This window comes from Protopterus annectens, chromosome 4.part0 (assembly GCF_019279795.1).
Source record: "Protopterus annectens isolate FY-2018-M chromosome 4.part0, PAN1.0, whole genome shotgun sequence".
In the NCBI taxonomy this organism is placed as follows: domain Eukaryota; kingdom Metazoa; phylum Chordata; order Ceratodontiformes; family Protopteridae; genus Protopterus; species Protopterus annectens.
The window spans coordinates 1,469,998,647-1,470,016,408 of record NC_056733.1 but is presented as its reverse complement, the minus strand read 5'-3'; the positions used below and the strand labels follow the sequence as shown (position 1 = coordinate 1,470,016,408).

General features: G+C 35.0%; 1 protein-coding gene across 1 annotated transcript in view; it reads right to left on the bottom strand.

Moving 5' to 3' along the window:
- Nucleotides 1-17,762, bottom strand: part of DOK3 (docking protein 3) — a 543,483-nt gene that overhangs the window by 74,968 nt on the left and 450,753 nt on the right. The window contains exons 3-4 of the mRNA XM_044069315.1: nucleotides 12,239-12,332; nucleotides 1,529-1,701 (exon numbers count right to left, since the gene is read on the bottom strand). Of these exons, the coding sequence (XP_043925250.1) occupies nucleotides 1,529-1,701; nucleotides 12,239-12,332 (267 nt within the window). The remainder of the gene's footprint in view (nucleotides 1-1,528; nucleotides 1,702-12,238; nucleotides 12,333-17,762) is intronic.

Here is a 17,762-nt window from a genome sequence, read left to right as displayed (position 1 = left end):
TAAAATTCATAATTCATTGTGATATTGGACTTATAATTCAATCTGCAAAGGAGAACCACATGGTAAAACCAACATCCCTTTATCTCTGCAAACTAATTTTGCTAAAAAAAAGATGACATAATATCAGCTCCTCTTCAAATGACTGATAACACGCTCTCTGACAAAGAAGTATTTTGTCATATAAAACAAATACAGGAAGGGCAGAGTAGTTTTGAGTGTAAAATTAATGACATTATCAGTATTGCTGGATTGTCAGAAGGAAACAAAAACATGATAAAAGGGGAAATATTAAGCGTACCTGCTTTAAAAATCACATGCAAAGAGAAGAAATGAATTGCATTGACTGGAACCTGCTTTTGCCTCTTGCACTTGGTTGATGGTGTTTAGTGGCTGCTGTCACATTTTTTTCACTTAAAAAATGAAGGTGGTTATTGAATGTACTTACCTTATGCAATTAAAATTGCTTTGTATGTATTCCACAAAAGTAAAGCACTCACAACACCAGGCACCCATTGCATAGCAGTTTACTAGAAATGATCTTTAAGCCATGCATCTGAAATTGTCCATCAGATGAAGGCCCACTTGAGTTAAAGATATGGATTAGAGATGGGTGTCAATTTAGGGGTTTTTAACAGTTTAAGAATTGCCACTGAGGCAGTTTCTCTTCATCCTGAAATAAGCAATGTCATCTATTGCAACCAACTGTATAGCAAGACTGTCAATTCCATAGTAACACTCACATTAGAAATGCCACACAAAAATTAGGTCCCCTCAGCTAGAGTCTGCACGTTTCTTGCTCCACACTCATAAAGAAGAAGGAAGGCTTGCCTCTACCAATTACATACAGTACTATAATTGCATGTAATAAACTAGCCTTTGCTCTCCCCCTGCCCTGTCCTGTGTGTGCCTTCAACACTTTTGCCTCTGTTTAGTTATTACTGTATTCTTCCATACCACACATAACCCAAACATCTACGGCCAAATTAAAGTGTTCAGTCCACCTGCACCATGTCTTTGGAATGTGAGAGGAAACCATTGCAGCTGGAGAAAACCCATGCAAACAGAGAGAGGATAAGCAGACTCCACACCAAAGGCATTCCAGCTGAGAATCAAACTGGTGAATCTTTTGCTGTGATTTGGCACACAAGCTGCTGCTCCACTATGTGGCCCTTACTGTAAAAATGAATTAATCACCATTAAAGTCGGCCATGTTTATCCACAATCTCCCTACCTGTACTACTGTTCTTCAACAGGAGTACTTGTTCCCACTACAAGTCATCAAAGGAACCTGAGTGAAGATGAAACACAGGTCTTCAGCCCCATTCAGCAGACATAGGAGAACAACGAGTACTCCCATTTAAATTAAAGCACAATTTAAAATGATTTCAGTATGTTCCACAAACAGGATGCACGTACAACATCTGCTGCCTGCTTGAAGATGCTTTTGCTAGTACTCATATTCATTGCACAAGATCTTTAAGTGCAAAAAGTTGCATTATACATAACAAAAAAAATGCCTCTCCCATACCTTGTCTCTGCCATAACGTCTTAAGAAGTCATATGGCCAACTATAAATAATCCTCTTTGTTTTGGGGTCCTGCAGGGAAATGCAGTCCTTTTGTACTTTTAGAGTATAGCACCCCTTTAAGTTGCATTTTAATGATGCTTCTGTGTTCTCTGCTGTTACTGTGAATTCAGGGACTGCAAAAACAAACAAAAAAAGCTTTATCAGTGACAGAATCAGACTGCAATAAATGCAGTGTTAGAGGCAAAATTTAAAGAACCATATCACACATCCACGTACACACACGCACACACACACACACACACACACACACACACACACACACACACACACACACACACACACACACACACACACACACACACACACTCGAGCAGATTGCCTGACTAAGCAATAAAATACAATCGTGAGCAATCATCAAAACAGTAAAGCTTAGATAAGAATCTACACTAAATGTAAATCATAACATTTGGTTTTACCTTATATGCATCAGTCTATATTTATCTATGCACACACACACATACACACACACACACACACACACACACACACACACACACACACACACACACAAACAGAAACACACATTGGTATATATATATATATATATATATATATATATGTGTGTGTGTGTGTGTGTGTGTGTGTGTGTGTGTGTGTATGTGTACCAATGGTTTCCCTTATGTTTGTCTAACCTTTGTTTAATCAAATTGTTAAGTAACAGACTGCATTGCTCAAATCACAATTCATTTATTTTCACAGATTATGGGAACAGACTTATTGCAAGATTGGTACACAGTGGAGTTTAGGGATTTTTCCTTTTCTCCTACTGTTGGCAACCTCAAAATTACTATACATAAGTAACATGGCTGTGGAGAGGCACAGCCCTACCACTACCATCACTTGGAGATGCAAGAGGATTGCCCTCTGCAAGAACAAAAATTTGTTTTGATGTTTTATTTATAATCAGCTTTCTATGTAGTCAGTGTTATGTCTTCCATCCAGTGAATTATCAGTGGGTTTATGTTTAACTATTGGAATGACAGTTATGCTTTCTCATTTTAAAATATTTTTGTTAAAGTTTAACATATATACAGTATTTACACAGAAATGAAGCTATATCAAATACGTTTAACAATGTATAATCAAAAGTTGCATTAGTACAAATTATTTCAATTTAATTATTTATATATTTTGCAATTACTGTCTCTTGTTTGTCCCAGTAGCATACTTTGTTTATATTTTTGACAGAATATACTTTTACCATGTCTTTTTTTTTCATAAACCATAGTGGTAAGTAATAGAAATTCTTGAAATAATGGAGATTCATTAGATTTCTATTTTCTTGGAGTTTTTTTCCCTAGCTATAACAAGCAAACACCAACATTTTTTATAATATTTACTGTCAATAACATTTGGAACTGGAACATTTTATTACGATAGTTGCCTTTCTAAGACTACAATTGTCTAACCATAAAGTCATAAAAATAACATTTCTCCAAAATTCTTGATCTTTTTTACATTTCAAGAGTATATTCATCCAATCCACCTTTGTTATAGTATTACATCTCAAACATTTAATTTCTGTATCCTTACTATATTTAGAAACTTTATCTGGTGCTATTAAAGTTCTATTAATATATTTACACATAAGAATTATCCAATACAAACTAGATGATGTTTCATGTCCAGATTTAAGTAATAACTTCCCATACTCTGGAACAGGCTACCTAACTATGTCAAGCAAAGTTCTTCATCAGCACTCTTCAAGAAAAATCTTGATGAGTGAATGGGAAATAGGAAATACACCCCGGGGATCACTACTGTGTCTCTGCTTGACAGTGGCACAGGAAAATAACTTTCTTGGGTGGCGTAAGCCAGGGAACCTTGTTGGCTAGGCTTATGTACGCCCTCAGGCCGATAGCCTAGTACCTACCTATGAACCTATGAACAACTTGGTATCATCATTTCGTAATACATTATAAACAAGTGGATCAAATGATGTCCAATAATTCTTATTAAAGTTATCATTATTATTTATAATTAGCTTACTTTTAACTGTTGAAATTGTATATTCATAGACGTTTGGGATTATTTTCTTTCCATTTTTAATCAGTAAAATAAGTAATCATTTAATTTATTAAAAAGTACATAAGTAATAAATATGAATAATCTAAATTTAATTTTCTCAATATTTCTTTTGGATAAATTGGTGAAGTCTTATGAAAACAACCAAACCATAATAATTTATTATTTTTAAGTAATATTATTCTTAAACTATCTTGACTTTCAGTAGCTCCAACTGTAAAAGCTAAAGGGAATGTCAGAAATGTTCATTTTCAAGGAACAGAAATCTCAAAATAAAATTCCTGAATAATTTTAGTAGTAAATTAATATAAAGTTGAATCAGATAGCAGTAATGTTTTATGAATAGCTGTTTAATTAGCCATAAGGAATTATCAATTAAATGAAATTTGTTGTTTTCATTATTATTAAAAGATTTTAGTATAGCTTGATTGTGTTCACTTTTCCATTTGCTTTTATAATTTGGTTTCAGCCACAGAAACATTGTTGTAAGAATTTAAACTAACAAATATGATTCTAAATTAGGAAAACTAATTAAAACAAATTGCCATAATCAAATATGATTTTATATGATGTTCTTGGTTTATTAGGATGCCATTAAAATGTCATTAACAACTTCTACTACTTCTTTAGTGATACTTTTTTTCAAGCTATATAGCTATACATTGTAACAGAGTACTTAGGTAGAACAATCATTTTAATAAGGACCAATCGCTCTGTTCAAAGAAAAATAAAGTAGAATTCCAACCTTTAATTAATAATTCTGCGCTTACTTTTATAACCTCTATTTAAGCCATTGATATTAACTGAGATTAAGTTCAATTTAGACTTTTTTTAGTAAATTAGTATATTTTAATATATTTATAAGAATATTCTTTCCATCTGCTGCTACTGGGATGCATTGCTGTATATTTCACCATATTACTAGTTTTAAATTTATGTTGAGGGAACATTTCTTGCTTTCTTAAACCTAAACTATCAAGACTAAAACATTCTAATAAAACTAAAAAACAATGAAGTATAACAATTGCATTAATAATCTACTAATTATGGATGCAAATATTCCCATTATGTCTACTTATAATATATGTACTTGTGTCTGATATCAATTTCATAATATGCTATTATCTATAACATATTATATTGATGTTATTAATTATATAATCAATTAAGCCTTTGTTCTCTTTTTGTATTTGTCTAACTGCATTATTAAATTGATTTAAACTGTTACTATAAATACATGACCTTTAACAGTATAGCTCTTAACTTTACAATTAAACTGTTATGATAAACATCATGCTTCAATAAACCAGAGCTATGTTACCAATTCAAAACTAACCATATTTATAGTGGGTCTACCTGCTGTCATTGAAATTCCAGTTCATTAAACTTTAGAAACACTAGATGACTTTGCCAAAAATGGACTTTATTGAATATTCACATCACCAGAGTTTTACAATGGGAAAGGAGACACTTGGCCACCATGGGGAAATTTGTCATTTTCCCCACTATAACGCAATCTCGAAGTTGGTATATTTAGTTGGGGGGGTGCAGCCCCCACATGGCAGGGTGTGGTGTGCAAAGTCCCCCCACTTGGGTGGGTTTGATATGCTTTGGTATGTTTGTTTTCTCATGGTAGCCAAGTGTCTTCTTTCCCAGAGTAAAACTGCGGTGATGTGAACATTCGATAAAGTCCATTTTCAGCAAAGTCCTCTTATGTTTCTAAAGTCCGATGAAGTGGAATTTTGACGATATCAAGTAGACCCATTTATACTATGTAATATAAATTATATAATTTAAGACAATAATAGGAAAGCATTTTTTATACATTTCAGCTGTTATACTATTAATTTTAATATGTTTATTTAACATTTTATTAGTAAGCAAATCAGTTTTAGAATATTATACATATATAGTTTACTCCTTTACTTTTCACTTATTTACTTATTAAGAACACTCATAACCCCATCATATTCTTCTTGTCGAAAAATATTTATTAAAACTAGTATATCATAGAAAATTTGCTGTTATAATAATCATTATAGTAAATCTAACACTATAGAACTTTGGACTCAGTGAAACACATATTGTAAATTTTATTAGGAAATATATAAATGTACCATAGTAATTAATAATATTATTCTTGAAATCTCCAAATCAGTGTATATAATATAAGAAGCGTATTTATTTTTAGATATGGAAATGATGATTTTCATTAATTATGCATACCTTAACAACAAAATAATACGCCTTTTTCCTTTTTGTTGGCTTTTTTCTTTTTTTTATTAAAGTTTCCATATGTCCCATTCATTTTTTTTGCAATTCTCTTTAAAATTATCTATATTTGAATCAAGTTTATCAATTTTGAAGGATAAATCTTACATGCTCGATATTTTTGAAGGAAGATTCTTGTGTAATCCATTTTCAGAAACTCAGATTCAGGTCTCTTCACCAAAAAAAAACTTTCCAATGAACTTATAACTAAAACATTTCAAAATCTTATATAGATACAAACACACACACACACACACACATATACATATACATATATATATATATATATATATATATATATATATATATATATATATATATGGGTCTAGGACTATTATCTGAAAGCACATTTCACTGAAACACATTTGACTGTGCACAATTCACTGAAAGCTCAGTTCACTGAAAACACAATTCACTGAAACACATTTCACTGAAAGTTATATATGGCCTTTTCCCCACTGTAGTGCAACCCTGGAGTTAGAATATCTAGTAAGGGGGAGTGAGAATATTAAGTTGGGGGGGTGTGGGGGGCACAGCCCCCCACATTTTGCAACAACCTTGTACTGATGTTATAAGCTTTCATGTATTTTTAATGGATACACATGAATATAATAGTACATAAACTGCAATTATGTGGGGGGCTATGCCCCCCACACCCCTGATGTGGGGGGCTGTGCCCATCACACCCCCCAACTTAATATTCTCACTCCAGGTTCGTGGTACAGTGGGGAAATGGGCATATACCTGCCAGTGCTGATTTTCGGTCAAATGAGTTTTCGGTCACATGGGCTTTCGGTGAAATGAACTTTCGGTATTATGGTCTCAGTCAAATGGGCTTCGGTCAAATGAGCTTTCGGTCATATGTAGTGAACCTATATATATATATATATATATATATATATATATATATATATATATATATATATATATATACATACATGGGTCTACCTGACATGGTCGACAGTTCATATGGTCGACAGTTTATTTGGTCGACAGTTCATTTGATCAACAAGCATTTTAGGTGGGGGGCTTTGCCCCCCCACACCCCCCAATGTGGGGGGCTGTGCCCCCCACACCCCCCCTAACTATATATATCAACTCTAGGGTTGCACAACATTGGGGAAGGGGGCAAATCTGCTTGTCGACCAAATGAACTGTCGACCAAATGAGTGTCGATCATATGAACTGTCGACCATGTGAAGGGGACCCATATATATATATATATATATATATATATATATATATATACATATATCCAGAAAGTTCACCCAGCAGAGGGAGGAAGATAACAACCAGTAATGAAACGTTATTACAAAGAGAGCGTTGATTTCAATTCAATGCTTCACCATCAAAACCATATGTTCGAGATTCAAAGCTTCAGTTCCAAAGGTCGCAAATAACTCAAACAGCTCCAAATATCAAAAAACACAAATTTAATATGTAAGCGCTTTCACGGACAGAGCCGCTTCTTCAGACATTATAAAAACAGGAACTGACATCACAATTTATATACACACATCCTGCCTTCCACTTAAAGTGATCTACATAGCAAAAAGAAAATGAATTAATTTAATTTAACATTATGCAGTCCACCCTAAAGCACTCTGTATTCGTGTAAATGTATACAATAAAATCTAATGATTAAGTACAATAAAATAAAATAATGCCTAAGGCATGAAGCTTATTTATAGCGATCTAGCTTTTAAAATCGGCTTCAGAGGAACCGATTCATTCAGTCCCCTGCCCCTATGGGCAGCCAGACGAAGAATCCAACGTGTCTCAGCTTCCTCTGTCAAATTCAAGATATCCCCTCCCCTAATGTTGATGTGCTGGACATGCACAACCTGAAAGGTAAAATAATGTTGACTTCCTTCACATAAAATGTGCTTAGATAGGGCACTGCTCGTTTCATTTCTAGACAAGCAATATAGATGGTCTCGAATACGTTCCCTAAGAGACCTGTTGGTCTTACCAACATAGAACTTAAAACAGATCTGACAACATGCCACATAAACTACATTCCGCGTCAAACAGGTAGAATTGCACCTGATCTCCCACAATCTACCTGTATTTGGATCTCTAAAATAAGCAGACTCATCAATATATGGGCACTGCGGACAAGAGCCGCATTTAGTGGTACATTGCTTCAGTGGGACCATTCTGCTTTCACTACTAGATATTAAATCTGGAAAACACAAATGCTGTTTCAATGTCTTCAAGTTTTTGTAGGTAAAGGTTGGACAATTTCCCACTATTTCTTTGGTCCTATCGTCCACTAAGAGCATGTGCCAGTTGTCAGTTATTGCCTGTTTCACTGTTATTCACTGCATGTCCAGCACATCAACATTAGGGGAGGGGATATCTTAAGTCTTGAAAATATTTACTTTTATCTTATAGTATTTAAAGTTACAGAGCTTCTTTTAGTTGCTGCTCTCTCCCTCTGCCATCATGATCACACCTTTCAGTAAAATTTTCTTTTGAGATGTTTAAGTATACATGTATAGACTTACATGAACACACACACACAAATACATATTATATATATATATATATATATATATATATATATATATATATATACACATACGCACACACACACACACACACACACACACACACACACACACACACACACACACACACAGATACACACACTGAGAAAGAATATATTATAGCTTTGTAAGGCTTCCTACATGATATGAAAAATCAGTCCTCAAAGGGGTAAGTGGATAACATATCAACCACATATGTCTGACAGCATAACTTACTATATCTTAGGTTTAGTAGAGAATTATTAGTTAATACTGTATTTGGAGTTGTTAACAGCAATATATACAGTTTATGTTGTCTTGATCATTATATATTAGTACAAATGTTAAAACAGTATTCATTTTTATTTAATAAAAATTCCTCATAAAAATGTTTGGAAAAAACAATACCAATACATAGATTGGAAATCCAGCAAGTTTGGTTTATTATACATACAGTTAAGGAAATGAAACTACTGCATTTTATGACAATGTTGTAAAACAATTTGATAAGAAAGGTTGAAATTATTTAAAGATAACTGGATGTAATTGTTATAACTTGGTAAAAGATAAAAAACACAGCATAAATGTATGTATAGATATATAGATACATAAATAAATAGATCTAATTAGGCGTTGATGACCGTGACAAAGAAACTGGGAAAGATTTGTTTGGTTGTAGATATGAGAGGAAAGACTAAGAGTTAACTGAGTGATGGCCTGAAGTTAAACGCAAAAAAGTGTATAGTCATACCCTTCGGGAAAAACAAGGTAACCCCAAGCTACCATATAGGTGGCAACCCACTAAGCACAGAAGAGGTTATCAGGGACCTGGGTACCCAGGTTGACAGTGGCCTCTCGTTTGACACTCATGTTGCTAAAGTGGTTCAAAAGACCTTCTACATTGCCCATCTGATCATGAAGGGATTCACATCCAGATCAAGTGAGGTCATTGTTCCCCTGTACTCTTCACTTATCAGACCAATGATCGAGTACAATGCCCCATTCGGGATGTATCTCACCCGACACCTGCAGCAATTGGAGAGACCCCAAAAGTTCCTCACCAAAAGGATAAAGGGACTCCAAAACCTGTCATATACTGCCAGACTGAAGAAACTCCAACTCTATTCAGTTGCATACCGTCTGCTCAGAGGTGACCTGTGCCTGACATACAAGGCCATGACCAACCCGAATTAATGGACATGCTCCACCTCAAAAAATCCAAATCCACCAGAACCACTAGAGCAAGTGACTTAAACCTTAGCACGGATATAAATAGGGCGTGCTGGAGGGATAGATTTATCACCCAGAGACTCCCCATGCTGTGGAATAAAATCCCGGTCCATGTGAGGCAGAGCACCTCGCTGGCTCTGTTCAAGAGAAATCTTGACCGGTGGATGGGAGATCGTAGGTTTACCCCGGGAATCTTCTCTGTGTCACTGCTGGACAGAGGCACAACAAACTAATGGGCACATTATTTCTAACATAAGGGGTGGCGTAAGCCACATAACTTTGGGCTAGGCTTATAAATGCCTTAGGGCAGATAGCCTAGTATAAACCTATGAACCTATGAACCTATGAACTGGTGAAAGTGCTTGTATCGACACTAGATGTGCTAATGTGACAAAGTCGGGATGCAACAATAATGCAGAAGTGATTTACATGGTATGTTGATGATCTTTTATGTTTTTCATTATAAAGGAAGGCTTGGTTGTCCTGTTAGCTTTCAGATGCACAAACTAAGTTAGACTGTTGATTAAATGTTGACACATTAAGTCAGAATGGCTTTTACCAGAATAAAAAAGTGTATGCATGTATGGTATAATGAATGGGAGATACTCTCAGTGCATGCCCTTGTTCAGAAAAATAGATTAAACTGCATGCTGCAAGTTTTTCAAAAGAAAATGATTCCAAAATGCTGACAGCATAATAAAGGCAGAACAAAGGAGGAGCTAATGTAGGGTTTGCAGCATTATATTTTTTAAAGGCAATATGTCAGGCATGATTGCTTGAATGTTGACTGTAATCACAGAGGCTGTAGGAAGATAGCACCTGTTAAATGTGAGCATCACAACATGGGGATCTTGTTAGAAGAAAACAAAGAAATTTTATTACAAGAAATATCAGAAAGATTCATAAGGAATTAGGATATTATTGAATAAAAGGAGATGACATGCAAGATGGTCTTTCAAATTAGTGTTTCATGTAAGAAGCATCAACTCATTCCTCCAGTTATGCATTTAAAGAATCAACTATGATAAGCAAATAAGCATATGAATCTAATATAGATATATATAAATATATATATATATATATATATATATATATATATATATATATATATATATATATATATAATACTGAGGTGGCGGTGCTGCTGTAGCGTTGTCGCCTCATAGCAAGATGTTGTCCCGTTCAATTCTCAGCTAGAGCATCTTCTGTGTGGAGGCATACGTGAATGGGGTGTGCCTTTGTTGAAGTTTGTGCATCAGGGCTTGTAACCCGGTACTTAAAAATCCACTACCAATTATTAGCAGACCGGAGTTCCACTGTGGCGACCCCTAACCGGAAAAAGCCGAAAGAATGAATGCCATAAAGATAAAATATTTAATAAGATATAATGATATGCATTGTCATGGAATCAAATTAAGAAGAATAAGGTAATAAGAACACTTGGGATGCAGAATTTCAGAACTATAAGAACAGTATTATTTTAAATACTGAATTTTCATGTTCTTTGATGTTATTCAAGGCAAACAGGATTTTGAAAAAAGAGGTAAAAATTAACCTATTCCTGAATGAAATAACATCATTTGGGAGTGAAAAATGTGAAGTATTAGATTAGGAAAGTATTGTAGGTATTGTTCTTTCACAGATAATTTGCAAATGAAAGTTATCTGTTTGTTTCAAGCTTTCATGTATTCTGACACTTCAAATTTAACCAACAAATACTTCATAGAAAAATACAAGTATGACATCCTTACACTTTACCTGTTTTATTTATTTATTTATTTTGTACATTTTATACATGCACGCACAACACACACACACACACACACACACAGACACACACACACACACACACACACACACACACACACACATATATATATATATATATATAGTTTGGTCACACGGCCAGTACATTGAAAGTTTTTTAGGTGCCTCTTTGTATCAAAAGGTACCTTTGTAGTACAATGGTACAATGCCAGCATTTAATGCACAGTGGGGAGAAGGGTTTTGCCTGTTGTTGTGTGAACTCAGAGTTGGGATATATAAGTAGCAGGGGAGTGGGGGTATCACTGACCATAAAACATTTTTTTATTTTTCAAAATTTTCATCCGTTCATGTTCAATTTTATCTATTGCTGATGTAGTTGGTTGGCAGTTTTCTAAAGTATAACCATCCCTCTGCCCATCAGAAACATAGGTGTCAGAGCAGGGGTAAATTTTTGATTTTTTATCTACTGGTCCAGGTTGTGCTTGAATAGGGTTATGGAAGGGCACTTCTTCACATGGATGGGAAACCTATTCTAGAGAATGGGGATTCTCTGAGATACATACCTGTACCTCCCACATGTCCTTTTTAAATGACATGTGAAGTTAAAATCCCTACATTTAGTAGTTCTGGTGCTGTTCATTTTGTGGCTATGCAACAGGCATCCTTGATAAATAAGGATAACTTCACCTACTTAATTTGGCCATTATGTTACTCAGTGGCTTTGCAACAATTCTTCGTTATCTAACATACCAATATATTACTTTTCTGACAATCTGCACAACAACCACATCAGAATGTGGACTCCCAAATTATTATTTAATGTTACCTTCAGACCATGGTGTATAAATTGTGTTGTCTTCCATTTTCAACGTTTCTTTCTTATCTGGGTTTGCTGACTGTGTTCGTTTTTCATCCACATTCTGAAAGATATAAAATATACAAGCATGAGCCTTACATAGTCAGGATTGTGAAAAAAAGGCATAGCACATCCATAGAAATCATATATATATATATATATATATATATATATATATATATATATATATATATATATATATATCAAGATCTTAAGAATTATTGCAGAAAGTACAGAAATATGAACAACTCACCTAATGTATATTTAGAAAACAACATAATTTCATTACACATCAAAATTATTTTTCTTATAATAGGGTTCTTATTTCAGAAACATAGAGTAGGATGACTCACTGCCCATCATACCTCTCAACTGTACAGATTTTTGCAGTATGTCCAGATTTTTGCCTTATATTTTTGGTCCATTTTTCATAAAATTGTGGTTTTCTGGCAAATTAGTGACAAATCATTAAAGACTGAAGTTAGATAATGACAGACATTTGAATTTCAGACATACTATTCAGAAAATTCATACTACTGCAAAACATTTTAGTTTATCAACTTTCTAAGTTTGTAAGAGCAAAATGTAGAAATTGTCCCTATTTTTGAGCCTCTTTCCCACTTTTATTTATGGCTTGTCCAGATTTATTGTTCTAACAGGTTGAAAGGTATGCTGCCCATTATACAGTCCAATAACTGGAACATCCAATCAATAGACACAAATCTGGAGTGGTTCTAAAATTAGAAATAATCTACCAATGGCCATTAACAAAGGGAAGCAAATAGGAAGACAATTTTAATATCAATGGAGGTGTATGTACTAACAGCTAGCTCCCTCATGAACAATTTTAAGAATGGGCATGTGTTCACTTAGGTTAATGGCAAAACAGTTAGATCAGAAAATACTTCATGTTTTTTGAATGAGTTTACTACTACAGATATTTAAATTCCACTGTAGCTGCGCATTCACCAATCAATACTGACGCATTGAATGAACACATATCTGAATGGGCCAGAAGGAGGAAGCAAGGTTGTCCAACATAGCAATCTCACTCGCTTTGGTTGTAATGAATATGAATGGATTAGCACCATTGAGCACAGAACTTCTGCAGTCTAACACTTCTTCAGAAATTTTGAATAATAATGGATTACCACCACCAGCTTTAGAGCCCTTTATGATGTCACAGCAGAGAAATACGCATGTTACATTAAGCGACCTGTCAAACCTAATTTAATAGTGGACCAGCAGCAAACATTCATGGATCTTAGTTCTGTTTGAGCACTGGATCCCATAGAGTTTTGTTTTTTTTAAAGAAACCCCTTCCTATGTCAGAACCTCAACCGTGGAGAAAGAAAACACATTACAGACACCAGTCGAAGAACACTTACCACTATCCAATAAAGTGTAGTCATATGATGTATTAGACTCATTACTATTTAATTTATCCATGGCTTACGTGCAGACAAGATGTCCATTTTAGATAAAGGACTTACATTTGTGTCAGCATCATATAGTGACATTTCAAGAACTTTATCCAGATTTAAATATTTTATAAGAAAGAACATTGAAATTAAAAATAATGTTTGGTTCTCAGGCTGATGAAAAATAGTGAAAAAATATTAAAGCTTTCCAGCACTTTTATACCTAACACTAATTCCATAGTACAAGTCTTGTGGAATGCAAAATCTATGATTTATATAGCATGCAAAAAATTAATAGGTTTTATAATCTTACACCAAGTGAGAATGCAGCTATAAATTCCTTAATAAATAATCTGACATTACAATTAAGAATGCCGATAAGGGGGGTGGTTGTTATGTTAGATACAAGCACCTATATTACTAGCCAAGACTATGTATGCATAAGTAGACCTAAGTTACATATGATTATTAATGAGATTTTTGGGGACTCTAAAGATGTTATTAGATCAAGGAAAGAATGATACATGTTTGTTTGACTATTTACAAACTGAAACCCCAAAAATGCCCTTTATTTGCAGCATACCAAAAATACATAAATCGTTATCTGTCCCACTTCTGAGACTGATCGTCTCAGCTAGAGTGTGGACAACCAAACCTATTTCAAAGTTTTTAGAAACACAACTTAGAATAGGGTTCAAAATAGCTGGCACAATTATTAAGGATACCAGTGAGTTTTTTACAACTTTATGAAGCTTCACTGCCGAATGGCTTAAAAGATTGTAGTTTTGCCACTATGGATATGGACTCTATTTTTATAGTGATACCAAATGATGTAGGCATGCGTTTTGTAAAAGAGTTTTTGCTTGACTTCACTGAATGCAGTCAATCACACATAAATTTGTTATGCCAAGTTTTACTGCTGGTCTAAGCCAACAATGTTTTCTTATTTCAGAGGAAATTATATAAGCAGGTGCATTGTGTGACTATGGGTTCACATGTAGCTAACACTTATGCAAAAATTATAAAGTATGTGTGGGAGCAACTGTTTGTTTTATCATATAAAAACAGGTTTAGGGAGAACATTGTGTTTTACCATTGTTTTGTTGATAATTTATTTTTTATATGGCATTGAGATGCTGACTTATTTGACGAATTCTATCATTACACCTCCAGTGCATTACCATTTTTGAGGTTTAAATGTAATTTTTCATGTAATAGTACTAATTTTTTTAGCTATTACGATTTTTGGAAATATTGTCAGTACTCTGGAGACTAAGTTATATAAAAACCTGCTTAACACAATTCATACCTACATAGAAACAGTATGCATTCACAGTTCATATTTAATAATGTTGTACAGAATCAGATGTCACTGGGGTAGTGAGGTTAAACACATTACATGAGATGATGAACATTCAATTAGATAACATCATTTAATTTTAAAAATAGAGGTTATGATACGTTGAATGTAAAATCTACAAGTGATAAGGTTAAACGACAAAGACAAAGGAAGATGAGACCTATTTTTTCAGATAGGTCAGTAGTTAATAAAGAGGTACATCCCACTACCAAGACACAAAGATGCTTACTGACTTATAATAGGAATACATTGCAGTTAAGAAAATCATTAATAAATACTGGCGCAGTCTACGAGACATACCTGAATTGAGTCAAACTGTTTAAGATAAACCAAATTTTGGGTATAGAAGGAGTTCTAACCAGAAACAACTTTTATGTTGTAAGGAGTAACCTCACACTGCTATGCCATTTAAGACCACTAGGAATGGTATCTTTAGATGTGGAGGATGTACATACTGCAAATACATTTTTACTAATAAAACTTTTAAGCATTCTGTTTGTGGTAAGAACTTTGAATAAAGCCCTCATCCATAGTACCTTCCCAGTCAAAGAAATACTGCTAGTGAGCTGAAACCTATTAATTTACCAAAGCAAAAAAAAAAAAAACCCAGACAAAAATATCCATCCACTGTGGTCTTCCTTGATAGATCCTGAAAAGCCCCCCCAGTGACAACAGTCTTCAACCTAGCATTATGGACAGTTGGACCATCTTTGTTGCTCCTGCCAACCTTGTTGATTTGGGTCTCTTGAGGCAATGTAGCAATTGCCTTATGTACACCGACAACCCTCTACTAATAATTCACTCTAGTATAGAGTGTGAGAGATGTATCTGCACCAAGAATCTTGAACCCATGCTCTCTTGCATTTAAAACAGTAGTACAGAAAAGGTTGTTAACCCGCCTACCACTACACATGCACATAGTACCACTACTCTTATACATAATATGCATCCAACACAAAAATGAACATGCGTGGAGGTTCTCTCAAAAAAACTACGGAGATACCAGAGACCTCCAAAACACAAGACTGCTATGACTCATACCTCTCAACTGTACAGAGTTTTGCAGAATGCCCAGATTTTTGGCTCATATCTTTGGTCTGTTCATCATAAAATTTGTGGTTTTCTGGCAAATCATTGGGATGATCTGAGGATTGAAGCCATTAAATAATGACATTCATTTCAATTTCAGACTTCAAATCCTTCAGAATATGTATGTTAAAACAAATCCTGTTACTTTAGCAACTTTCTAAGTTTAAAAGAGCACTATTTAAAATCTGTCCCTATTTTTGGGTCATTGTCCCTCCATTTTGTAGGGTTTTATCCAGATTTCTTGCAGTAAGAGGTTGAGAGGTATGGAGCCTTTGACTAACACAGCTCCCACAACACCCATGACACATAGCAACACCAGTGTCTCACCTACCAAGTCTGTAATGCGTAACACTCAAAACACAAATTTTCTTTCATTGGAGACTCAATAGTGAGATACACGGATGTCCCACTCACAAGGATGGACAAGGAGAAAGTTACAGTTAGCTGCCTGTCCAGTGTCAGGATTCATCAGATCATGCAAGCACTCAGGTCTCTTAGCAACAATTACCATTATAATTGTCATAGTTCATGTTGGTGTAAACAACTTGAGATGTACCTCACTGGACTATATAAAGAAAGACATGATTGATCCCTCTGAGTACATGCCCCAGACAGGTATGTCCCTAGCCTTGAACAGCATACTACCCTCACCTACAATGATGCTACAGTATAAACAAAAATGATTGATTTCAATAACTGGCTTAGTTTTTGGTGTCTTTCAGTGGGGACCCAGTTCCTGTCAACCTGGGAAGCCATGGTTGACAAACCTTGCTGCTTTGCCAAAGACAGTTTGCACCTGTCACCTCTAGGCTTTTGACTGCTGGCAAAGGCTCTTGCATCCCCCATAGTACCGATGTGAAATTTGCCAATCATAACAAAACAAGGGTCCTGCTGCTAAATGCTAGGAGCTTAAACCAAAAATTGCACACCCTGGAAGCACTTCTGTCACTGGAAGATGTAGATGCCTGGGCAGTCACAGAAACCTAATTCAACGTCTCAGAGAATACCCTGGCCTTGCAAGGCTACAATGCCTTCCACACATTCAGACCACAAAATGAATGTGTGAGAACCAAAGAAGGCAGTGTTTCTATTTATATTATTAGAGATAAATTCACCTCTCATCTAGTTAGACTGCACAACTCCATGGAGTTACTCCAAGTTCAGGTTACGGTGGGTAAGATCCCCCCCATTCAAATCATAGCAAGTTATAGATCCCACTCCATGGGTCATGACGAGCATGACTGGGAAACCTATGTTAGCCCTACTCCGCTATTGCAAAAGTTCCTTTATTTTGTTAACTCAAATGCCCTGGAACAAATTATTCATACCCCGACAAGAGGAACAAACATACTAGATCTTGTCCTCACTAACATGTCAAACGGATGCACTACCACAACTATCGGACTCTCATTAGTTAAATCTGACCACAAATCAGTCACATATGAGCTGACGCAAACACCAGAACACACAAAGAGCAGAATCAGACTAAAGAACTTCACCAAGGCAAACTATACCCTCCTAGGTGAAGGTATAAATGCATTCCGAGCCCCACCCCCAATTGGAAGTGTTAACTACACCCAAGCTTACACTAAAGCCCTGTACAATCACTTGCATAAGTGTATAG